Genomic DNA, 25474 nt, shown 5'->3' with positions numbered 1-25474 from the left:
GCCCTCCAGTATATTAACTTTGCCCCATAACTTGGTGTCATCTGTGAACTTGGAGAGGGTGCTCTGCACACCCTCGTCCAAATCGCTGATGAAGATATTAAATAACAGCAGTCCAAGGACCGAACCCTGTGGGACCCCATTGCCCACCTCCTTCCAGCCTGAGAACGACCTGTCCACCACCACTCTCTGGGTGTGGTCTCTAAGCCAGTTAGCCACCCACCTGAGTGTGTAGGCATCCACTCCACAGCCTGTTAGCTTCCCTATGAGACTAGGGAATGAGAATGTGAAACTGTATCGAAGGCCTTCCTAAAATCCAGGTAGATGACATTGGCCTCAGCTCCTGTGTCAAGGCAGTGTGTGACTATAGGCTATAAGGTTTGTCAGGCAGAATCTACCTGTGACAAACCCGTGCTGATTTCCTTTCAGCATCATTTTCCCTGCTGGGCCTTCACAAATGCGCTCTTCGATGATTTTTTTCTAGTATTTTCCCAGGGACAGAGGTAAGACTGGCTGGACTAAAGTTACCCAGCTCATCCCTTCTCCCCTTCTTAAAAATGTGCACCACGTTGGATTTTTTCCTTCACCCAGTAACGCCCATGGCAAAGCTCATCTTGCCTGTCGGGGAGCAGTATTGTGTTCAGTGGTCGCTGGGAAATCGCACTTCTGTCCTTTCGGGTCACTTCAAAAGCTGCTGTTGGGCTGGTGGTTTGAGTGCAAGAAGAGACCCCCCTGCTTAGAAATATTTGCAATTTTACACAGGCTTGTATTTTCTCTAGAGGCAAATGCAGTCGCATCCACGATAGCTCAGTGCATACCAGGTGAAACTCCAGTGGTGAAATCAGACTAACATTGGGCCATCGCTATCTAACAACAGGGTGGTTTGAAAGGACTGTTAAATGCGGCCACTGGTTGGAAGGAAAACTGGCTTGTGTGACTAATTTGCATACCATATGATGAATTTAGGCAGGTCCAGGCAAAGTGCTAGAACAGTGGGATCATTATTAAATAACAGCAGACAAAGCATAGGGCTTCTGGCCCAAGTGAGTTGTCAGTGAATCTTGTCAGGGCAAGGAAAAATGCAGCATAGTTTTTTCCAAGTTAATGCAGAACTCATGTTAAAAGTATGCTGTACATCAGGGTAGAAGAGAAGTTGAAAATGAGACCTTTTTTTGGTTTCTTGGTTGGCTTTTTGGTTTTTTTTTTTTTTTATTTTGCATGATCTGTTTAGTTCCCTTCCATGGAAAGGAAGAGTTAGGATATGATTTGTGTGTGCAGGTGAGACAGAAAGGCCTCTAAAATTACTTGAAAGTCCTCCTTTGGCCTGCAGCAAGCCAGAGGACGCATCGGTTGTTGTCCAGTTAAGAACTGGCTCTGTCGTGCTGTAAATGGTCACACTGACTGTCGGAGGGGTTGGAGCCGCTACAGTTCTTGCACCAAGATCCAACACTGTTGTTCTACAAACGAAACGGAGGGTTCAGGGTTTAGTGTGGTATAACTGAGAGGAGAATCTGAGCCAGCGTTTCTTCATTCTGGCTGGGCAGAATTTGGGTATTTTTTTTCTGAAGAAGTCAATTTTTCCCTTTTTGAGAGTGACACAGTTTATATAATACTACTATTGCATAATAATAAGACAATATAGTTTTAACATGGCCTCGAGACAAATGGTAGAGTATTTCTTCAAAAGCATCTAAATACATGAATGGTGTGTATACATGAATTATTTCACAAATCCTTTTCCTTCACTTCCTGAACAATCAATTTTAATAACAATTGCAAATGTTTTTTGCAGATTTTAACAGCAGCAACAACATGATTTTGTAGAACATTTCTTTACAGAGGGTCAGATCTTCAGCTGATACAACTAGGTATACTGGCGCGGACTAGAGTAAAACCACATCAGTCTATACCACCTGGGAACATAGTTGTCAAGCTTGCGTGTTTTTTTTATGATGAGTGCAAAGGCTGAGGGAATTCTTTTATCACATAGTTGTGTAGGAGGGTGTTATCCTCGGTTAAGCATAATTGTGTTTAATGACTGAGGATGGGAATCTGCAACCTGTAATCACACTGAGCAGCACTCAGCTCAGTAAATCCTGTTGAAGCTATGAGACTATTCATATGAGCAAACAGTTCTGCTACTTCGTCTGAATAAGGATTCTTGAATTCAATATTGGGGCAGAAGAAAACAGAGCTTTAAAAGCTTAAAAAAAATCATAAGTAAAGAAAAGAGATGTAAGATATTATTGGAGTGGTGTAGTGTCTACTATTTTCCATTTTCCACCATTCAAGTTTCTGATATAGGAAGGTAGAAGAGAAGAATACTGTAGTCATAAATGCAGCTAAAGTCTCCCAAAATGCTGCTGCTTATGCTTAGGTGACCTGACTCTGATACAGATTTCCTTTTCTAGCTCTTGCTTCTTCCACAAACAACGGTTATGAGGGGTAGTCGCCTACAGACTAGGTTTGTTAACCCAAATGCTTTGTAATGTTTTACAAGGAATAATGGCCCAGGAAGTTAGTTGACAGTGTGGGCACTCTGTTATCCAAGTGGCCGCTCTGCCACAGCCTTTCAGAGTAACCATGGGCAAGTCACTTAGTCTCTCTCTGCTTCAGGTCCCCTCCTCTAAGTTGGGGTTAATAGTATAATAATAGTACTGCTACCTCACAAGTGTGTTCCAAGGATAAGTACATTAAAGCGTACAAGGCACTACAAAGCTATGGTGGTGTGAGCCATGTAAATATTTTAAATAGAACAAAAATAGAAGACATGTTAATATTAATACAAGGAATTAATTTTGTTCTTTTCATCACAAAAGCAGTTAACAGAAATACCCATTGACTTTAAGCTTTTTTCCTCCATGTGCCACAACTTGGAAAATGTAGCTACAGGTGAATTAGTTCTAGAAAGTAATATCAGTCAGCCAGGCAGGAAAGTGGGTTATATTTTTCATTTTTATCACAGACAATTAAAACACAATTAGCTACACTGACCAGGCAGGTTCATGTGCAAGATCTCCTTCCCATTTTGAAGCCGGTAGAAGAAAGCCTTTCTAAGCAGCGTTCTATTCTGAAGGACGCTCTTTTAGGCCGAAACTGCAAACATTATCGTGGTCCATTTAAGATAGTAATATAAAAATCCTGCAACCAGAGTAAGCTTCTACTGAAGTCAAGGGAAGCTTCCCTTTTAGTCTAAAACTTCATTCCATGTTTCCTGTATCCCTGCGCAATTGGATTATTTTGTGGGTGTTGGTGCAGCTGTGTTGTGGGGGCACATCGTAGGAGTTATAGAGGTGTCCAAATGAACACATTTCTGTTTGAGTCTGGCTGCCAGAGTGATGGGTAGGAGGCCAGAGACTGCCGTGTGCAAGGCAACAAAATCCCAAACAGTTCCTTAGCACCCACCCAGTCCTTTAATGGCATTATATTGGACAAATAGAAATAACCAGTCTTCCCCTTTCTCTTAAACAGCCCCCTGTGTTACTGGAGTGTGAGCACTTGAGATGTCACTGAAAAGAGAAAAACCAGTAGACACTTCTACGCTGAAAAAAATTGCTGCAGACATGAGCAATATAATAGAAAGCCTAGACACGAGGGAGCTCCACTTCGAGGGAGAAGAGGTGGATTCTGACGTGTTAAATGAACCAAAAACACCTGGTGAGTTTGTGTCCTTCTGTTTCCACCATATGTCCCACTTGGATTTAGTAAGTGCGAGTCTCTGAGGGGAAGATGACGCTTTCGGTTGGATTGCCTGCAGGAGTGAGGGTGATGTGAGAATGGGATGATCTGAGATGCTGACAGCTCTTGTGGGGCTTCGTGAAACTCTGCATTTCTTTCTTCAGGACTATAAAACTTAGTCGGTTACCATAAGATAGCGAGTAACTCCTAACAGGCACTGAACCCCCCCCAGAGTGAGAGCTCATGAAATTCATGGGAAATAAGGCTGGCAGGGATCATCTAATCCACCTTTTTGTCCCAAATCAGGATCAGCTCAGCTTAAACCCTTCCTGACAGATATTTGTCTAATTTGTATTTAACCTTGAACAATGGAAATTTCACAACCCTTGAGCTCATCTACCCTTGTGCTTCACTATCCCAGCCTTTAGAAAAGATTTTCCGGATGACTAACTGAAGGGTGTCCAACTCGTCTGTGCCCTCAGGCTAGATCCAAACAGCGGGGCTCCTCTTGGGTCAGATATGGGCCTCATTAGTGGTAGCATGGTAAGCAGCAGTAGTAGTGTGAGCAGTGGGGTTAACGTAGCTATTGCTTATCCCTCTCCTGCCACTGACAAGCAACCCTAGTGGGACTCCGTATCTGAGGTTTTGGTGACAGGCCCTGCCACTACTCAACCCACCCCTTCAATTCCTGGTCCCTCTGGGAGCCCCATAGGCCACCTGAACAGGCTGTGTGGACCGTATCTGGCCCGTGGGCCCTTACATTTGACACTTGTGGTCTAACTTAAATCTCCTGTGCTGCAATTTAAGACCTTTCCATCTTGTCCTATCCCCAGTGGCCATAGAGAACCATTTAAAACCTTTTTTACAATAGCCTTGCATCCTATTAATTTAGGACCATTTCTCTATTTGTGCAAATCATTTTGATTTATAGTCTTGTTCTTGAGAGTACTTGCAAATTCACAATGCTTAGTACCACCTGCAGACTTAATAAATATCCTTTTTCTCTCATTATCCCTGTATGAAAATATTGAATAGCACTGAATCGAGAATAGCCCCTTTGTGAATTCACTTCATACAGCCCTTCATTTGACAGTAAATTGTTGATAACAACTCTAAGTGCTTGTAACCTGTTGTACTTCCATCGTACAATAGCTTACAATATAAAGTAAGGAAAAATATTTCAGCTCAGAACTCAAGATTCTCCATCAACTTAGCATTGAAAATGTCAATTGTTTTGGAGAACGGAAACTGGAACTGAGGATTCACAGTACCTTTTAGTAGTTGCTTTGCACCCCATAGGACTGAACTATCATTTGCAAATCCAAAACATATTGGAATAGTGGAAAAACTCCAGTTAACTGTAGGTCAGGCCTTGATGATCTCCAACCATCATTGATGGACAGGCCTGGATTTCCTTGCTTATGTACATTTTTAAGTTAGAAGCCTTTCATTCCTTTTTGACACAGCTGGTATATGCCATAGCATCTGTCTGTTACCTGCACATTTCTTGCTAATAGATTCTGCTTTTAACAAAAAAATCACAATTAATTTACTCAAGATTTCTAACAGTCTGAACATTTGCTTTTCTTGCTTTGAGTTTCCACTAATATCTAGAAGACTTACTGAAAATTACAGATATTTATGAAAGAGCAAGTTAGGAAACATTACAGTTAAGAAAACACAACAGACTTTGCTCTCTGATTTGATTTATTTTAATTATTCCTGATCACATCTCACAAATTACCAGCAAATATCCTATAGTACAGAGGTCAGCAGTGTGGGTTTATTTTGGCGGAGTCCAAAAATATCAGCAACCTTGACTTGTAATACATTGGTGTGCTGGGGTGGATGGAGGTCACCCCATGCAGTATCTGCACTCTCATGGACTCCCTGAACAGTGAGTGTCCTGAAACAGAAACCACCATAGTAGCTGGAGAACTTGCAAGATATAATATTGATATTGCTGCCCTAAGCAAGACCCACTGGGCAGATGAAGGCCAGCTGAAAGAAGGTTTCACTTTTTTTTTGGAAAGGGAAGTCACCTGAAGAGAGGTCCGTTCACAGGCTTGGCTTTTGCCATCAAGAACAAGATTGTCAGTCAGCTTTCAGAACCTTCTGTAGGCAATAATGAACACCTTATGACTCCACCTCAAGCTCAGTAACAACCAGTATGCTACGGTCAGTGTATACGCCCCCACACTTGATGATGAAGTCAACAGGAAACAGTTCTACTGTGCTCCTGACACTGTCCTGACTGCTACTGCCAAGGAAGACAAGCTCATCTCCATGCGTGACTTCAACAGAAGAGTTGGGCAATATTCTGAACTTTTGAACTTTGGAGTGGCACCACTGGAAAAGAGGGTGTAGGGGAAGTCAATTCCAGTGGTATCCTCCTCAGCAAATGTGCAGAGCGTGACTTATTCAGCACAAACAGTATCTCCAGACAGAGTGGCAACTATAAAACCACTTGGAAACACCCACACTCCAATAACTGGCAGCATCTTGACTATATTATTGTCAGAGCCCATGATCATACCATCCATATCACCTGAGTCCTGAGAGGTGCAGATGACTGTTGGATGAACCACTGTTTAGTCAGATCAATCACGCACATGCAGCTTGCCCCACAACACCGTAAAGAGCTGAAAAGAATAGAGAAGAGATTTAACATTGAGGCACTGCAAGACCAAGCTAAATACAAGGCTCTTCAGCAACACCTTGTTGAGAGGCTGTCTGACCTACCTGATGACATCAAGGACAACTAGGCACATTGGGAGGAACTTAAGAACTTTATTCAGAAGGCACGTGTCATGGGGCGGGGTCCTAGGAGCGGCTGTGATCTCTCCAGACACCCCTTACCATGCCAAGTCCGAGGTAAAGCACCCTCATTCTTTCCTGCCATGTCTTTGATGTTAGGTATTTTATAAGGGAGGCTGCCTTTTTGTCCCCTTGGACACGGTGCTCTGGTGTGTCCTGGCCCCTGTTCTGTATTGACTGACTTGGTGCACCCCAACCTTATGGGCTATGCGTGGCTCCTACCACCCCGTACCACGCCCCAAGCCTCACAGATGTACTGGACATTGTATGGTCAGTCCCTTGCTGCACCCTTACGGACGCCCCCTGGCTTGTCTTGCAATTGCCCAGACCCTCACAGGCTCCATGGACTTGTCTCACACTGGCCCAGGCCCTCACGGGCTCTCTGGCCTCTTTCACAAGGGCCTGCGCCCTCACGGACGCGCTCTGACTCACCTGAGGGTCTGCCCCCCACGGGCGTTCCCTGGCTTCCCTCACGGTTGCCCCACGCCCTCATGGACATTCCCTGGCCTCTCTTTTCTCGCAGTTGCCCGCGCTCTCACCAATGCACGCTAGGGCCTTCTCTCGCGAGCGTGCCCGCTTTGGGACTTCTCATAATTGGGGCTCAGGTGGCCGTAGCCATGCCTGGCCCCCAAATTCCCTCCTCAGGTCTAAAAGTTCCTGTGGGGCTCAGGCAGCCCCCAATCCTCTGCGCCCTCTCTCGGGGCAGGGGTCAGTGCACCCCTGAATATTGTGCCTTCTCTGGCACTGGGGTCCCCACACTACTGTGGAGCCCCTATGATGCCTCCTCCAACCCCTGTTAGCCTCACCTGGTCCTCCGGTCTTATAAAACTACAAACGGAAAACTCAAGCCCCTGGGCTACAACTTAAACTCTAAGCCAACTGGCTAACCATCATTCAACTCCCTACCAGGGCTTCCTCTACCCGGTATCCTTGAACAGAAGCTGCTCAGGCCATCAGGCTTCCCTACTCTGCTTACTCCAGCAGAGCTCCTTCTTCCTTGGCTGGAAGTGGGGAACTGCCTCCCCGGCCTCAGCCTGGATCCTTTATATAGGTCAGGCCCTGCCCCCTTCTGGTCAGCTGACTAAACTGCGGTTGCCCCGGCAACCGGCACCTGTACCTCTTGCGACAGCATGCATTGAATCATTGGATACTCTACTTTTCATCCATCACCAAGATTGGCTTGACGAGAAGAATGAGGAAATCCTAGCACTTAGCCATCAGAAAAAAAACACATTCTGCAGTTTGCAAAATGAACCCTCCAACCAGCAAAACCGAGGTGCTTACTACTGACTTAAAGCTGTTGTTCAGAGGAGGCTATGAGACATCAAGAACCAGTGGTGGCAAGCGAAGGCCATAGATATCCAGAATTTTGCTGGTCAACATGACATGAGAAGCTTCTTTAAAGCAGTAAAAGCCATCCATGGGCCATGTTCCAACGGCGCAACGCCCTTGCAATCCCAGGATGGCTCCACCCTTCTCACAGATGATGTGTCCATCAAACAACACTGGAAGGAGCACTTCATGATTCTACTCCAACCATGAATCTGAGGTCTCAGGTGCCACCACTGAGTCCATCCCTCAATACTCAGTAATAGACTCTCTTGCTGATCCCCCATTCTTTAAGGAAGTCTGGCATGCCACCACTCAGATCAAGAATAGTTAGGTGCCAGGATCAGATAGCTTTCCTGCAGAGGTCTTCAAAGCTGGTGAAACAGCACTAGCGCAAAAACTTCACCAACTTGTCATTAAAATATGGGGTAACAGGGAAGCCCCACCTGACTTAAAAAATGCCAACATTGTGACCATCTTCAAGAAAGGGGACAAGTCAGTGTGCGGGAACTATCAAGGAATTGCCCTCCTCTCCGTTGACAGGAAGATTTACTTGTATCCTTCTGAATTGCCTTCTCTGCCTTGCCAAAGACGCCCTTCTAGAATCCCACTATGGCTTTAGACCATCTCAGGGTACCACTGACATGATTTTCATTGCACAGCAGATCCAGGAGAAGCATAGAGAGCAACACCAGCTGTTTATGACATTCATTGACCTAAGCAAGGCCTTTGACTCCATCAATTTGTGAAGCCTTATGGAAGGTGCTGTCTAGGTTTGATTACCCACTGAAGTTCATCAGTATCCTCAGGCTGATCCATGGTGGGATCACCATCATAGTCCTTTGCAATAGATCAGAGACAGACCCATTTACCATCCGTACCGGTATCAAGCAGGGCTGCATCATTGCCCAACCAATTTCTCCGTCTATCTTGCTGTGATTTTGATTCTCATCCGCGACCACCTTCCTCCCAGAATTGGGGTTGAGTATCAAATAGACTGTCATCTTTTCAACCTGTGGTGCCTTCACAGAAAAGTCAAAGTTACCAAGGCTGGCATCACCAACCTTCAGTACGCTAACGACTGTTGTCCTCGTGTGCACTAAGACCAATCTGCAGTCCACCCTTGACCTTTCTTCAGGTGCCCATTATAGCTTGGGACTCTCCCTTAATATTGGAAAGATGAAGGTGCACCATCAGCCTGCCTCAGCACAAGCTGCCCTCCACAAATTACCATTGGTGAAGAACCCCTGGAAAATGCTGACCTTTTCCCATACCTTGGTAACCACCTTTCCCAGTCACTCAGTCTTGATGTAGAAATCGAGTCTAGGATTCTCTGTGCCAGCGTATCCTTTGGAAAGCTGTTTTGCCATGTCTTTGCCAACTGAGATCTGCAGATGGAAATGAAGATCCTGGTCTACAATGCGGTGGTTATCCCCACACTCCTCTACAGATGTGAGGTATGGGTGACATACTGAAGCCATCTTAAGCACCTGGAATGGTTCCCTCAGTGTTGCCTTTCCATTAGATGAGAAGATAACTGCATCAATGCCAGCATCCTCTCTGTAGCTAACATAACCGGCAACGAAACATCAACTCAGCTGGGGTGGCCACCATGTGCGGATGGCTGACACTTGTCTCCTGAAGCAAGTCCTCTTCTCTCAACTTAGTCATGGTAAGAGGATCTATGGAGGACAGAAGAAGCTCTACAGGAACACCCTGAAAGCATACTTTAAGAAGGGTAGTATCGACCTTCCAAAGTGGGAAGTGCTGGCTGGCAACAGGTCTCAGTGGTGCTGTACCATACATCAAGCTACAGCCCATTTCAAAGAGAACTGTCTTGCTCAGGAAGCCAAAAAATGGCAGAAGAGGAAGGAAAGTACAACAGTCTGGCTGACAGCTGTGTCCACCGCACCCCCAGCACCACCCGTCATATCTGTGGAAAAACTTGCAGAGCACGGATTGAAATCCTCAGCCACCTTAAAACTCATCAATAATCACCCCCCGGCAAACATCATTCTCATATTGAGGGATAGCTGAAGAACTATAGTATTTTGTAATATTGATGAAGTCTTAGCCAAGACCTTAGTACAGCAGTATCTTTCTCAGTATCTTTGCTGAGGAAGTCTTTGCATGAATTATGAAATGTGTTGGTTAGCAAAATGCTAACTGCTGAAGTTCCACTATGTGTCCTTAATCAACCATTGACCCCATTTTATCACCAGACAGTGTTGTACCTGGCATCTGAATTCTTTTAAGTCAGGTTATTCAGTGTGAACGTATGTGAACTTTGGTGTAATTGGTTAAAAAATGGCTGATATTTTTTGCAAAACATAAGACAAGAATTTAGGGTTTGCAGTAAACTGTTAACTTGTTACATTATCTTTTTGCTAATACATTCTTATTCATAGTTTAAAATGGTCTTTAAACTAATTGCTATTTTCCATGGTCGTTTGCAGCGGGCATCCCATTCTCTACAATTTATAACACTCAAGGATTCAAAGAGCCTCACATACAGACATTTCTAACTGGGTGTCCAATTAGAGTGAGAGTGTTGGAAGTCGAGCGTTTTACCTCAACAACAAAGGTCTGAACATATCTGTTACTGAATAGATATTGTCTCCTAAACCTGCTCCCCTTTTCCCAAATCCCCGTTTCTAATATTGTGTTAACATATTACTTAGTGATTAATTTTCATCCTAGTAATTTTCTGTAAATTCTGTTAACTGTTTGTAGAAAATACAAACATGCAGTCTTGAAATGACTCTAACAAGTAATATCTTTGCTTGTCCTGGTTAGCATCTAATGCAGACTGTGGTTAAAATGAATAAGAAATGACCATAATGTTCAACAAATGGTTAGTTACATTCCTAGAAAAGTTACTACTCCTTTGAAAGTTGTACTGTTCTTTCCTGTAGGTACCAAGTCCAAATGTTTACACTATTGAGTTGACACATGGGGAATTTACATGGCAAGTGAAAAGGAAATTCAAGCACTTTCAAGAATTTCACAGGGAACTGCTGAGATATAAAGCCTTTATAAGAATCCCTATCCCTATAAGGAGGTAACTATGCAAATATGACTGAAGAACAAACTGTGCACTGGGAAGTGATTGTCTTCTCACTTATAAAAGTATACTGGTGTACTCCAGTGATATCCAAGAGTGATACTATTGCAAGTAAGAAGAGAACTGCTGTAATGTATGGTGAACTGGTATAATAGATAGCAGCAATAATTTGATCCAAGAATCCCTCTTCCAAGACATAAAGTAGGGCTGTGCGACGCTTCTGTCACTGATTCAGTTCAGCAGAGATTCGGCCTGATTTGGTGGCTGAATCTCTGAATCCAAATCGAATCAGGAGACCCTTTACTGTCTCCACATTGAATCAGAACCCTCTGAATTGATTTGGAGAGATTGGACGATTGGGCCATAGACACAGCTTTAAATGTTTTTTCTATATACCTCAAGGTACCAGGTGGCTTGTGAATGCTGAGATGGTGGGTGGATGCTGGGGTGGATGCGGGGGGCCCAGTGTGCTCAGCAGCAGACCTGAAAGTGAACCAAAAGCACTTCCAGTCCACTTCTGGGTGTGCCGGGGAGCGTGCCTCCTTGGCTTGGCGACTGGTGCCTCCTGGGTCTGGCGGGGGGGCACCCAGGGTCTCTCTGCAGCTGATTGGCGAGCCAGGGTGGGCGCAGGGTGCCCCCCAGCTCACTCAGTGGCGGACCTGGAAGTGGGCCAGAAGTATTTCTGTTGCACTTCCAGGTTCATCACCAAGCATGTGACACCCCCTCCCCCAAGGTCCTGTGGGATGCTCCATCCACCCCACCATCACAGTATTAACAAACCACGCCTGGTACCTCGAGGTATGTAGAAAAAACATGGAAAGCTGTGTCTATGGCCGAATCACCGATTCTCTGAATCAGCATCAAATCTTCAGATTATGATTTGGCCATATTGATTTGGGACAGTGATCTGAATCTACGAATCAAATCGCAGTCCCTGATTTGGGCCGAATCCAAATTGAATATGGCCCATTTCGTACACCCCTAACAGAAAGCAGGTTGGAGCATTTTGTGTGATCACTTTTAAAGCAGAATTGTCTGTTGAAATCAGTGAGGAGTTCTGAATAATAATTAATGGAAGGTAACCGGACAAAATGGGCTCTTGTCTTCAAGGGCTCAACTCTGCAAGGGGCTGAGTCTTTTTTAATCTAAATTTTGTGAGATGTGCAGCATCTGGCAGGACTGAGCCTTAGGGCCTGCTGTAAAGTTCCAAGCGTAAGAAAGGGGACAGAAGAAATGAGACCTTGAAAAGAAACAAGACAAAAAGAATAGTTGGGAGGAGGATACAAAAGAACAGTCCAGATGGAGACTGTAGGCTGCAGGAAGTGAGTGGTGCTATAGGAAGGGGTAGTTATGAAGGGCTAAGGATTAGTAAAATGTAATGGCCCAAGAATATCCAAATTCTCTCCTGGTTAAATAGGCAAAACTCAGTTGAAGCCCATGGAGCTGTGCGCATTTGTATCATGGGAAAATTTATTCTGGTATCTTTTCTATATTGTATATTCATGTCTACGTGATTTTTTTTTTTACATGGCAATTTGTTAGATGTTTTTATGCTTTCTTTTTCATTTCTTCCCTACCACCTTCTATTTTTATAATGAAGTCTTAAATAGAAAAAAGAGAACCATGTTAGTACCCCTTTATTAGAGGAAAAGCACTTGTGTTCTAATACTCAGGCAAAACAAAATCTGGCATTTTTCTCAGTCACACAGTTCGAAGACAAAGTATCAAAAGAGGAGAAACCAGGCAGATGCCAAGTTTACCGCGCACCTCTGAGAACATGGTTCGAGAAGAACACTTCTCAAGTAGAAGGGTAAATGTGCTTTCTCTTCTACTCACAGTGCTCTTGGGAGATGAACCGATGTTAACCTGTGGTTGCTTTCCATTTCCATTTCTATTTTCATTTTCCATTTCTATTTTCATTTTCCATTTCTCTACTTAATTTTCTTCTACTAGATGCAGATACCTTATTCTAGGGATTTGTCTGACTCTCAACTTGTTTGGAAGGCTTTATTCTGATCCATTTTGTGTTCTCCCCTCCTGTCCTTCAGCCCCAACCAAGAATAAGCTCCTTCCAATGCTCCACTGAACAGCTTCCTCCTTAGTCTTCATATGAGTGTGTGTGGCAGGGGTTTTCCATGTGAATGTTCAAAAACTTGCACTCTCACAGAGATATTAGCAAAGGGGACTGTGATCAGTTCATCACCCAGTACCACCCCCATGGCCCCAGTTGCATGAAATCCCTTTATATAAGTAGCCTCTTCTGAAGCTGAATATTGTAGAAAGCTAACAGAATAGCTTAGGTCAGCATGACAAGAGATTGCTTTGATCCCTACATGTTCCATGAATGAATGAGAAAATGCATGGGAATGAGTTGTGCACTTGCAAAAAATATTGAGCAGTTGCAAAAGAAGATGTGACAGCCTCTTGAGCAGCATTTTGAAAATTGACTTCCAAAGACATTAACCCTGAAAAACAATAAATTGACACCATCATGGTTTAAAGAATAACTTTACATAAAATGTGTCTGGAAGTTTGGCATCTGTTAGACCCAGGCCAAATAAATTCCTTTCAAGAGATCAGCTTCTAAAAGTACAGAAGAACACAGCTGAATAGTCGAAGTGATATCGTACTCAAATGAGTGGACAGAAAGGAAATTATAACCCGATTGTTTTGAAGGGTATTGTGAGACAGTGTTTTAAGTGTTATTTTTAAATCATTTATTTTCTATTCAAGCTAAGTCTTGTTTGTTCGTGATTTCCTGCAGCCAAATGATTTGTTTTTTGCTGACATTGCTTCCTCTAAAACTTTCACCCTTGCATTGCAGAAACAACTAGAGGACTATTTGACAAAAATCTTAAAAATGCCTATGTACAGGAACTACCATGGAACGGTAAGTAGTATATATTATACTTTAAACAGCAAAGGGATGTTCCCTTCACTTAGAAATACTAATAGAGTAAGAGAGATCCTCCTGCTTTCTTCCAGATACGCAAGAAGCATTTTGCATCCTTTCTTTTTTTTTTTTTTTACTAGATTATATGTTGTTCCCTAGAGTGAATGTAAAATTGATTAAAACCAAAGCGTTACATCCTCAAGCCATGTGGAGGTTGCAGCTGCAACACAATATGACAACCTGTTGGGGAAGGTTGATATTGTGCAGAAAACTTCTTATCCAAGTGATACGGCAGACTTCTGATAGATTCTGGCTAGCATTGTTGGTTAGAAGTTTAAAGATCTAAATAATTAGGGTTTGAGCTGTATAAGTGACTTCTTTAATTTTGGAACATAGAAGAATTTAGCTAACTCTTTTTACCAAGTATTTCATCCCGTCCACAAAGAAACAGTAATTTTAGTTTCTAGTCAGAAGCCTTAATGAAATTGCTTGGTTCATGTTGCTTCAGTGGTGGGTCCTGTTAAAGTCAGTATGTGCCTCCTGAAACCTAATTTGTGGGCTGGAGTTACTTATTGTTGGCTGGCCATATTCTCACCTGAGGCTCTGGAACAGCGGTCCCAATCTTCATTCTGTCGTAGGCCTCAATACCGAGCAGGGAATACACAGTGGGCAAGAGCCTACTTCATTCTCCCTTCATTCAACCTGAGGAAAAATGTATCTTAGGAAAGAAAAATTTCCTGTTGCCATGAACAGCGTTGCAAAATCCTGCAGACCATGTTTCCCATGAGCTCTTAAAGAAGATGTAAGTGCACATGAATCCGCTTCGTTGTTATGTCATTAACCTATTTCCTCTTTTGAGCTCACATAAAGAATTTATTACTACCTTTTGTATTGTCAGCAAAAAACTAGTGCATCCTGGGTTGGTTAGTTGCAGAAGTTAATGAAAAAGCACAGATCCTTCTAAGCAAGACAGAACAATTGGAAAGCTTAGTTTCAAAATGAATCAGAAACCTAGACTTCTTTAGATGTCTAAGGGAATATAACTTCTCTTTTTTTGTTTGGTTGGAGAGAGCCTGCTCTTTTTGTTGTTCAGGGTTTTCCCCATTGCTTTCCGTTAGGCAATTTTTATGTACAAATGCTGTCTATACTCTTATATTAAGTCTGCTCATACTGAATTGGCCAGTTATGAGGGGCAAAGCACCTTTTCAGTGCTGGTCACTGTCCTTATTGTTACAATGGAAAGTCTAAACATTGTATTTGTAGAATGGCTTTGCTAAGAATCAACACTATAGGGGCTGCTGTGTAACACACAGATACAATATAATATAGTGATGGATATGGTGCCCAAGGAGGCTGGGGATAGCCACCCTGGTCCCTGATCCCCTTATGGTCCATCCCGCTTGTCAAGCATTAGCCAGTCCACTCTTACGTCCAGTCTTTTTCGTGCCACGACTTTGGAGTTTCTCTATTGGTTGTTGGGAGGCAGTCCCAGGGGCCAGCCATAACTTTGCAGGTCCTGATTTGCCTGGTCAGGCTAGTCCCACCTCAGGGCCTTTACTCTCTTTCTGGTACTGCCCCTGTAAGGGGATGCTCCATGTAAGATTCCTTTCCTAGGGCCTACTTGATAATCTCCACTCCTCTGTCTTGGGGCTGACTGGTACCTATTGCAGCAGAGTGCACTTCTGCTACCTATTGCAGCAGAGGCCTGCCCATGGCCTCCTTCACACCTATAGCCACAACCTGGTCCTCTAGTCACAAGTCCAAAGTGAAAAAACAAAACTCAAACCAACTGCTTCACAACAGATAGTCTTCCTCACTTGAGATAAAGTGTTGCTCACAGGCCCTACGTGTCATCAGAGCCCTTTTACCTGTGACTCCCCCAGGGCAGCTTGTTTCTGTCCCCAGCAGCTCCTTTCTCCCAGGTGTCCAAGTAAAATTTTGGTTAAGTGCTGGCAACACAATAGTTAAGTTATGAACACGCGCAGAAGAGACAGGCTCATGGAAAATTCATCATATGCCCAGCATGTGCCCCCTGGGTGACCTCTAAGCCTGTCAGTCACGGTCGACCTATTTTTCACTATGCGCATGCTCAGTCACCACATAAACTGTAATCAGATGCATGCTCAGTTCACTAACTGCATGACATAATTTGACCAGAAAGTTCTAAGAAGTAGATAATCTGATTGGCCACAAAATTCCTATAAAAAACCTGTGAGCCCCCACCCTGGTGTGGGCATTGTTGGTGGGTGCTTGTAGAGTGAGTATCTGGAGAGACCGTGCTCGACCTGTAAACAGAGGCTCCGATTGCAGGCGCTGTGAGACAGGGAGAGATTGGGCTCAGACCCCGGGTCTCCTCCTTATAACTCCGCACAACGATTTAGCTTCTCGATTCCGTTTCTATCTCGTACTGATCTTTTGGCTACCGGACTGTTTTGGCATCGACCCCAACTATGATTTGGATCATCCCGACCTACCTTAACTACGGCTTCGTCTTATCCCATCTGGAATTGACCTCAGCATCGCTCCACATCGACTTTGGCTACAATCATCCGGTTGTCCACCTTGGACTGACATCACGACGTGTTACAGTTTTCCCATTTGTTCGTTTCCTATTAATGAGCTGTTGACCAGCCCTGGGACTAACGAGTGGGCAGCCGCACCTAGCTCTGGCTAGAAAGCAAGGGTTCACTCGGGAACCCCGAGGGCCAACAGACCCCTCTGTTGTTTGTGTTCATTTTCTACCACTGTAACTGAAGCAAGCGTCTCATCCTACGCTACTAAGCGTAAGTAATAAACCATCTTGTTTTGAAACCACATGAGTCTCGTACCACTCAGAACTCCTCGCCGTTAATCCTGCCTGTTTTGTATCCAAGCCACCGACTGGCCCACTGTGACCTTGGGGCCTTTATTCCCCGACACCAGGTTCCTCTCCCTGCAGCAAGCTGGGGTTGCCCCTGCCTGCCCAGGGACTGGGTTTATGTTCTCCAGCCCAGCCTCCTTCCGGTCACTGGATTGGCCCTTTTGCTCCTCTCCCCTAGGGCCAGATGTAGCTAATTACCTCATTAGCTGCATGACCCCTGGTTCTTTACTTAATCAAGCCCTCCTAGTAACAAGGGCAGGAATTCCCTGTTACAATGTGGAACATAATCATCTTTTGTTCTTAAAGTAAGATTTTGCCAACTTGGCAATGGTTAATGCTGGCATATGTTGAGCAGAGGAGGTTACATTTATAGTACGTGACATTGGATCTATTTTGCCATTATTAGGTAATAAGGATTGCCTGGTTCAGTGTCTCCACTAATATGAAAATGCTGAAGATTTCTTGATCAAATCCTGTTTGGAAAATGTCTGTTAGGATAAAAAGGTGACGCATGGTCTATTTGGTTCCTGGTCTCTGTCACTACAGACTGCAGTGGCCATAAACAGCTCTGCTTCTCTCCCATCTTTGTACCCTGTAGTTCCACTCAGTTACTGGCAAGCACAAGTGGATGTCTCAGATGTACATAAATTCTCAGATTATTGTTGGCTTCCAATGGTTAAGCTTCCACAAAGTTTATTTTTGAGAATGGCAGCTTGGTTGAGATGTGGACCAAAGCTTGTCCACTTGAGCTTGATCCATGACTCAAAGCCACCTTTGACTAGCTCCCGATGGAGATGAAACTATAATCCAGACTGTCGAATGGTGGGCTTTCCCCAAAAAGTACCGCCCCTATCTGTGGTAGAGGCTTGTCTCTATTGATGTAGGTGTTGTCAATCTCTGGAGCTCATCACTTGTCTGAGCTGCTGTTTTTCCTTTTCTTCCTTTCTGATTCTATCTTCTACACCAAGACAACTTTAGCACCTCGGCTAACAAGCCAGAGTCCACCGCGACATCTTGATGACCCCTACCACATGTCCGCAATCTCTTCTGCCACGACTTGTTGTTACGGGAGAAAATAGAATGCCAGGGCGTGTGGGTCTTGACGCTTTGGATCTTGCAATTTGTCTTAGTGTAGTGAGGGCTCCACCAACCCTACACCCTCTCCCGTTCCACTGGGTGGTAATTCAGTTGTTTCCACAATCTGCCTTTGAACAGTAAAAAAAATGCTTCTTGGGTCTCTAGGTCTGGCCACTCAGTATTCCCAATGGGCCCGGTTGTACCTCGCCTGGCTGGCACCTGCCACAGACCTGTCAGTAATCCTAGCCAGTCTTTTTCCTGGCTTATGGTCCTGATAGTTGTAAATGCACTATCCAGGGTGACTTTCCTCTCACCCTTCTAACTGCCTCGCGGCAGTTTCTGTTTCTCTCTGGGTGTTTCCCTCAGGGCTCTCTCCCCTGGCAGCTCCCTCCACAGAGTTGCTTTCCTTAAGCCCAGTCTCCCTTGCTTCTTCAGGCCATCTTGCTGCCTGAGTCAGTCTCTTCTGGTTTCCTGCATCCCTCTTTTGCCTGCCCCCTGTCTCCTTTTATCCTGGAGTTACAGCTGACTCCCCTCCCCTCCTGAAACACAGGGTGAAGAAGGAGCCCTGCAGCGTTCTTTGCAATACAGGTGTGGCCATTTTACTTCTTTGGGGCTCTGCTCTCTCCTCACACAGACCTTGCCTTTGTTCACAACAATATAGAAGTTATGTGCAAAAAGGACATATTGGAATTCATTCCACACACACAGCACAGACCAATTGCTATCAAATGTCATAACATCCATAATTCCAACTATGTACCAATGCACAGATGCTTCAATTTTAAGAAAGCAGACTGAAGAGGCTTTTCTTAAGACCTGGACAGATAGTGACACACGTTGAACCAGTCTCAGATAACTACAACCTCTTCATGAATGTACTATGCAAAACCTCCAAGAGGTATATACCTCAAGTTTGCAGAACTGAGTATATACCAGGGTTTACTCTTTACTCCCAGGCTAGCAGCCAAATACAAAAAATGCCAGCAAATATTTCAAAGAGATCCATTCTCAAATGATACTATTATGGCAGGGGCAGCACTACCTAACAAGCTCCAGTAAGAAAGGTGACAAAAATGGAAAGAATCGATTGAAGGAATAGATATAACCTACACTAGCAGGAAAGTATGATTAACCATTCACAAGATAAGAAACTACTTAAAGGAAGTACAGCAATACCACCATGTCACAGCAAACCATGTGACTCACCAGCCTCTGTTCAACAATAAAGCTCTGAACAAACAGCTTAAAATACAGATTAGACAGCAAACTGATCTGGAAGAAAATCATTTTAGCACACCATACACCTAGGATGAACTTGATCCTGGAATAAGTAAACTGAAGAATAGCAAAGCATCTGGACTTGGCTACATATGCACAGAGAAGATCAAGCACTTTGGCCCTGAAACCAAGTTATGGATAATTATGCGATTTTAATAATTCCTCATCAACCCTTAGAATACCCAAACTATGGCGACAATGCCATGTAATAGCTCTATTAAAGACAGGGAAGGATGCCTGTGGCCCAGAGAACTTTAGGCTAGTGTTACTTCTGTGCCATCTTTATAAGCTTTATGAACTCCTTATTCTCAATCACCTTTCACCTCATATCAAACAACATCTAATACCACAGGAAGTCGGATTTCGACCAGGCAAGTCCTGCATTGGCCAAATAATAAACATCACCCAGCATATAGAAGATGGATTCAAGAACGGGTTGATAACAGGTGCTGTTTATAGACCTATCAGTGGTCTGTGACACAGTCAGCCACCAAAACCTGCTTGCCAAAGTCCACAGTATGACATGTGACTACCACCTACCATGCAGGCCATCCAATCCCTTTTGGAGAATAGACATTTTTGCATAGAACAGTGCAAGAAATGGAGCCACTGGAGATGACAATGAAATGTCCTCCCACAGGGTAGTGTGCTAGCATCAGTCCTTTTTAACATGTATACCAATGACCAACCTATACAGAGTATGAGAAGCTTCATATTGATCTTCAGCAGTCCCTTACAATCAAGAATGAAGGTCTTCCATGACTGTCTTATCTGTGTGTCTGAAGATGGCTGTTGAGGGCTATCTGGGATTGAGAAACTCTGCAGCAACTCAGACATGCACTTCCATATGCAGTGGGTAGTGCTGGATTCTTGATTTGGTCTGTGACACGCTGTTTCTGCTGTTCCCATTTTTCCTTCTCCTGCTGTTGTTGTAAGATTTTGAAGTACTGAGATCCCTGTATCAGACTCTTCCTTCAGGTGATCCTGGGTGATCGTTTCCCATGAGTTGATATTGATGTTGCATTTGTCTAAAGATGACCTCAAAAACATCTTTGAAGCACTTTTTCTGCCCTCCTCTTGACTTTATGCCTTTGGTGAGTTGGGAGAATAAAACTTGCTTTGGGAGCCTGGAGTCAGACGTCCAGGTGACATGGCTGGCCCAGCAAAGCTGGTGTTGGATGATCATCACCTCAATACTTGTGGTGTTTGCTTGCAGGAAGACACTGTTGTTGGTGTGTCTATCTTCCTACTGGATTCAGAGGGTCTTCTGCAGGCAGCACTGGTGGTGCATCTCCAGTGACTTCAGGTGTCTCCTGTCTGTTGTTCATGTCTCAGCTCTGTAAAGCAAGGTGTGGTTCACAACTGCCTGATAAACCATGAGCTTGGTTTCAGATCTGATGTTGTGATCTTTGAACACCCATTTTTTCAGGTGCCCAAAGACTGCTCTTGCATGTTTGAGGCATTGTTGGATTTCTTCATTGATGTTGGCCTGCTGCGAGAGATGGCCGTGTCAGTTTTGCGTCTTGATGCCCTAAACCCACACTTAGATTCCACGAGGAGCTCTTCAGCAAGTGGAAAGAGATGGTTTAGGAGGGTTCTCACAATGGTCTTCCTTGTGGCGGACAGCAAGGCAATCTATTTGTAGTTTCCACAGCCAGACCTGTTTCCTTTCTTGAAGATTGTCACAATCATGGCATCTGTGAGGTTGTCTGGGATTTTCTCATCATTCCAGATCCTTAAGATGAGGGCATGAAGCTGTGATATGAACTCCTTTCCTCTTCCCGCCCCCTGCCTGAAGATTTCTGTGGGGATTCATTCTGCTCCAGATGCCTTGTTGTTTTTCATCTGCTTGATGGCCTTCCTCACCTCATCGAGGGCTCTGATCAGGTGTTGTGGGATGGAGTTGAGAACGCTCTCGTCAACAACAGAGTCTTGATTTGCGAAGGTCTTCAAAATGCTCCTTCCAATGAGCATCGATGGCTCCGTGTTGATGATCTGCGCATCATGTCACAAGAGAAGGATTTTGCCACCATCAAGAACAGACTTACATGTACATTTAACAACCTCTTAGGTTACTGCAGTAAGAACCAGCTTCGCACCAAGCCAACCAGGATGCAGGTCATAGATTTTCACCTATGCCATAGAGAAGCCAAACAGAAATTAAACATCACCTGGGATGGAATCTCGCTGACTAATCACCCGAACTCTATGTACTTGGGGGTTACATTGGGCCAAGCACTAACTTTCAAAGTTCATGTAGAGAAGACAAAAGGGCAAGTCAGTGCCTGCAACAACATACTTCGTAATTCAGTCACCTCAAAAGTGGGAGCAAACTGAGCTACATTCAAAGCACTGCTATTGCCTTGTGTTACCCCACTGCAGAGTATGCATATCCAGTATGGGAACAATCATTTCATGCCAAGAAACTAGACCCAATTCTAAACTACAGCTGCTCTGAAATAACAGGATGTCAAAGGTTAGCTTGTACTTACTAACTAGCATTGCACTACCTCATATCAGAAGAAAGGTAGTGAGTCAAAAAGAAAGATTATGGCAGAAGGAAGACTGCATGCATCCACTCTATGGTCACACAGAAGTAACTAAACAGCTTAAAATGCAAAGGAGTTTTGTGACCAGTGTTGCACAATTGCTGTGACGGCCGTCAGGGTGCAACTGAGGTTATGGAAAGAAAGATTATGTACAATCAAGTGTTCTGAAATGGACCTAGAATCCCAGGAGAACCTTCCCAGAGGGGCTGATCTGGACTGGCCAAAATGGTAGTGCCTGAATTGCCTCCACAAACAAACTGAAAGATCAAAACCAAACATGATCAAATGGGGCTATTCTAATGAAATGTAGTGCCAGTGCAGTGCATACTATGGAGCACCTGCTTGTTTGCTGACTCCTTGGTAAGACCTGTACAAAGGAGGACCTCACTGCAGCAATAGAAAGAGCCATCACTTGTGCACAAGTCTGGAAAAACATCTAGTTTGACAAAGACATGAGTAGAAGAAGAACTTTGAGAACTTATCATAGGATGTTGGCTCTGCTGCTGAGTGTAGAATGTGGTACAGCTTTGGGGGTGTTTTTGAAAGTTCACCATCCTAAATTGATAGCAAGATGAGGAATGTTGTAGTTGTTTTGATTTGGAGGTAAATTTTGGCTTGTGTGAATTAGACACTTCAGATCTGTGTGCTACAGTTCAGATTAGCCTTTGGCTTATGTACTTTTCCATTCAGATATGGGGCCTATCAGAATTAGTCTCAAAGGCCAGTTGACCCATATTCTTTATAGGACCATGAACCTTAAGAGAGATTCTCCTCAAGCCAGTTCTGTCTGTAAGAGACATTTTAACAATGGATCAGGATGATTCTGTTCATTTTGACTATGTTTTTTATTTAGAAGTTGTGGTTGAGCTATTATTTATCAGTTATGGATTTTGTTACTTTTTGTACTAACCACACAGGAAAGGCCCTGGCATGACCTGAAGAATTTGAATTGCATACCTTGCTTGTAGCTCTTTCCATCTTTGAGTAGCTCAGGGATTTGAACCACTGTAGAATTAATTTGTATAATGCTTTGAATTACACTGAATGTCTAGGTGTTTTGCATGCAAACTGAAAAGTATAGTGTGCTCAATCATCACTGTTTAAAGCTGTAACATGTGCTTTGTGCATCATGATCAGAAAGCAGGCTTTGTGAGAGCCACCTCCTTTTAAAATAAATAAATAAATAAATAAATGTGGTTAATTTCCCAGTCCTCTCCATGTAAAGTAATAAAGTTCTTCAGAACCGTTACCTGTACTTCTGTATTTTCTCCACATTTATTTCTGTAATTGGGACAGTTAGATCAGTATTGTGAAGTCCTATCTATAGGTTTGATCTGAAGTCTGTGGAAACACTCCACGGATTTCATTGGCTTTTAGTTTAAACTGCAGGAGTTTAAAAGATTTTTTAGCTTAACCAGTATACATTCCATTAAACTAATATAAGCTGGGGAACTCCCTTCTTGTCAGTGCAGAGGCAGAAAAGGATCTTGGAGTCATCATTTGATGCCAAGGTGAACATGGGCCGGCAGTGTGGGGATGCAGTCAGGAAGGCCAACCGCACCTTGTCATGCATCCACAGATGTATCACGAGCAGGTCCAAGGAGGTGATCCTCCCCCTCTATGTGACACTGGTCAGGCCGCAGTTGGAGTATTGCATCCAATTCTGGGTGCCGCACTTCAAGAGGGATGTGGACAACATGGAGAGGGTCCAGAGGAGGCCACTCGCATGATCAGTGGACAGCAGGGCAGGCCCTATGAGGAGAGGCTACGGGACCTGAACCTGTTCAGCCTCCACAAGAGAAGACTGAGGGGGGATCTTGTGGCCTGTTATAAACTAGTCAGGGGGGATCAGCACGCATTGGGAGAGTCCCTGTTCCCCCGAGCACTACCACGAGTGACCAGAGATAATAGTCACAAGCTGGCAGAGGGTAGATTCAGGCTAGATATCAGGAGGCGCTACTTCACGGTCAGGGTGGCTAGGATCTGGAACCAACTTCCAAGCGAAGTGGTGCTGGCTTCTACCCTGGGGTATTTAAGAGGAGGCTAGACGAACACCTTGCTGGGGTCGTTTGACCCAACTACTCTTTCCTGCCATGGCAGGGATCGGACTTGATGATCTGCTCAGGTCCCTTCGGACCCTGCTAACTATGAAACTATGAAGTGAACTATGGATCCAATGGTCCATTCAGCCATTGGATAGGCCTTATTAAATCAGATCTTAAGTTAAACCAAATCAACTGCCTAACTCTGTAGTTAAAAAAAAAATAGCTCTCATGCACAAATATGACTGCTATATTAGGCTGTGGCCATGTGGTTGGATCTGTGAGTGAAGACCTCTGCTCCTATGTAGAGCCCTACATTAAAATCTGATTACAGGACACTGAAGTGTAGTACACAAAAATAACGTTGGAATATCATGCTTACTGTGAATCCAGGTTTCTATATATGAAATACTTGGAACACTATTGTAGAATGATGTTAACATGAACACATCATGTAACTTTTTATTTTATAGCAAGAACTACCCTAAAAATAAAAGCAGGAGCTAGAGTGAACAACTGACTTTGCAAGTGCTGAATCCTACTTAAAATACTGAGTGTCATATAAGCAATCTTTTTTAAAATCCTGCTTAAATAAATCATCAGTCCTTGGGTCAGCAGGCAAAAAATGATGGTTAAAAATGTGTCTCCTCTATTTTGCAGCTGTTTCTCCACCTTCATAGTTCATTTGCTCTTCTCCTTTGACTGACCTGTCATGCCTTTTTTTTCCCCTTGTTACAACGATATCCCTGAAACTGAATGCCTCAACCCCCTATCTCATAATTTAAATATTCTGCTGCAGCTCACTCTGAAACCTGAGTGGGATGGCCAGGCACCATGAAGACAGCTGGGTAGTGTAAGCATGCCAATGGAAAGGAGATGAAAGGGTGCTGCTAAATTACTGTCCTTTATTTCAGCTTTTTTTTGTGAATTATGAGCTCCTTGGATGAAAGGATTGGACTAATACCAATATTTAATAAATAATAATATGAATATCACTTACGCAGGGTTTTTTCCCAACTGTGCTAAAAAACTTTTGCTGGAATCTACTGAATTGTTACTAATGAAGGCTCCTGCAAACACTAATCTGCCTTATGCTTCTGAGAATGTCCTTGAAGTCAGTGTTTATATAGAAAAACACGAAAGTATGTGTTTGCAGGATTGGCACCAAAAATCCAAGTTTTGCTTTTGGGATGTTCACATGTGTTATGGGATATCATTGGGAGTTGTTTATACACATACATAACTGTGGGCTAAATTGGGCTCTAAGGATCTCATATGGCATTTCTCCCTGGCTACCAGAGAGGCACATGGGGCTATCTCTGTGGCACTGTGGTTATCAGTAAAGACTGGTTAGGTGGAGGGGCCTGACGGCTGTAATGCTGGACAATATTCTGCTGTGATCTTCATTTGCTCTGAGTGGTAATTTCCTCTTCACTACTTGCCTTTCATTTCCTTCTGTAGCATAGGTAACAGCTTAAGTACGGGAGAACAACCCCACACTGCTGCTGCAGTGGGAGGGAACAACTCTGCACCACTGTCTTTGCTGCTGCTGCCAGGCAGTGGCTTCAGCCAGGCTGCAGCCCCATATCTACACCAGTGCCTCACTGTCAGCACAGAAATCTGGGGGGGCATGTGCCCCCCCCAGGTGTCACTGGTGTGCTGTAGTCACCATTATTCCTTCCCTTTTTTAGTACTAAATGCTCTATACATAACAACCTGCTCTAATTTCTAAGGTTTTCAAAAGGTGCAAGTGATTTTGTATGCCTTAAGTTCCGGGTGCTCAACATGAGAGGCCTGATTCTTCACAGGGTGGTTGATGTGATCAGCACTTTCTGCAGTACTGAAATTTGCTTAAGAGCTAAGAAACTACTTAATGCCCATTTTAAGCCT

At 43.9% G+C, this 25474-nt stretch overlaps 1 protein-coding gene across 2 annotated transcripts in view; it reads left to right on the top strand.

The window, feature by feature from the left end:
• PLD1 (phospholipase D1) overlaps nt 1–25474 on the top strand; it is a 111476-nt gene that overhangs the window by 21236 nt on the left and 64766 nt on the right. For both annotated transcript variants that reach the window (XM_019532734.1, XM_019532735.1), the window contains exons 2-6: nt 3469–3654; nt 10278–10405; nt 10737–10882; nt 12587–12695; nt 13710–13775. In XM_019532734.1, coding sequence (XP_019388279.1) covers nt 3501–3654; nt 10278–10405; nt 10737–10882; nt 12587–12695; nt 13710–13775 — 603 coding nt within the window. In that variant the 5' untranslated portion in view covers nt 3469–3500. The remainder of the gene's footprint in view (nt 1–3468; nt 3655–10277; nt 10406–10736; nt 10883–12586; nt 12696–13709; nt 13776–25474) is intronic.

The sequence above is a fragment of the Crocodylus porosus genome, unplaced genomic scaffold (assembly GCF_001723895.1).
Source record: "Crocodylus porosus isolate Cpor-Errol unplaced genomic scaffold, CroPor_comp1, whole genome shotgun sequence".
Classification (NCBI taxonomy): domain Eukaryota; kingdom Metazoa; phylum Chordata; order Crocodylia; family Crocodylidae; genus Crocodylus; species Crocodylus porosus.
Note: the sequence above shows the minus strand (reverse complement) of the source record. Positions and strands in the feature narration are given on the sequence as shown.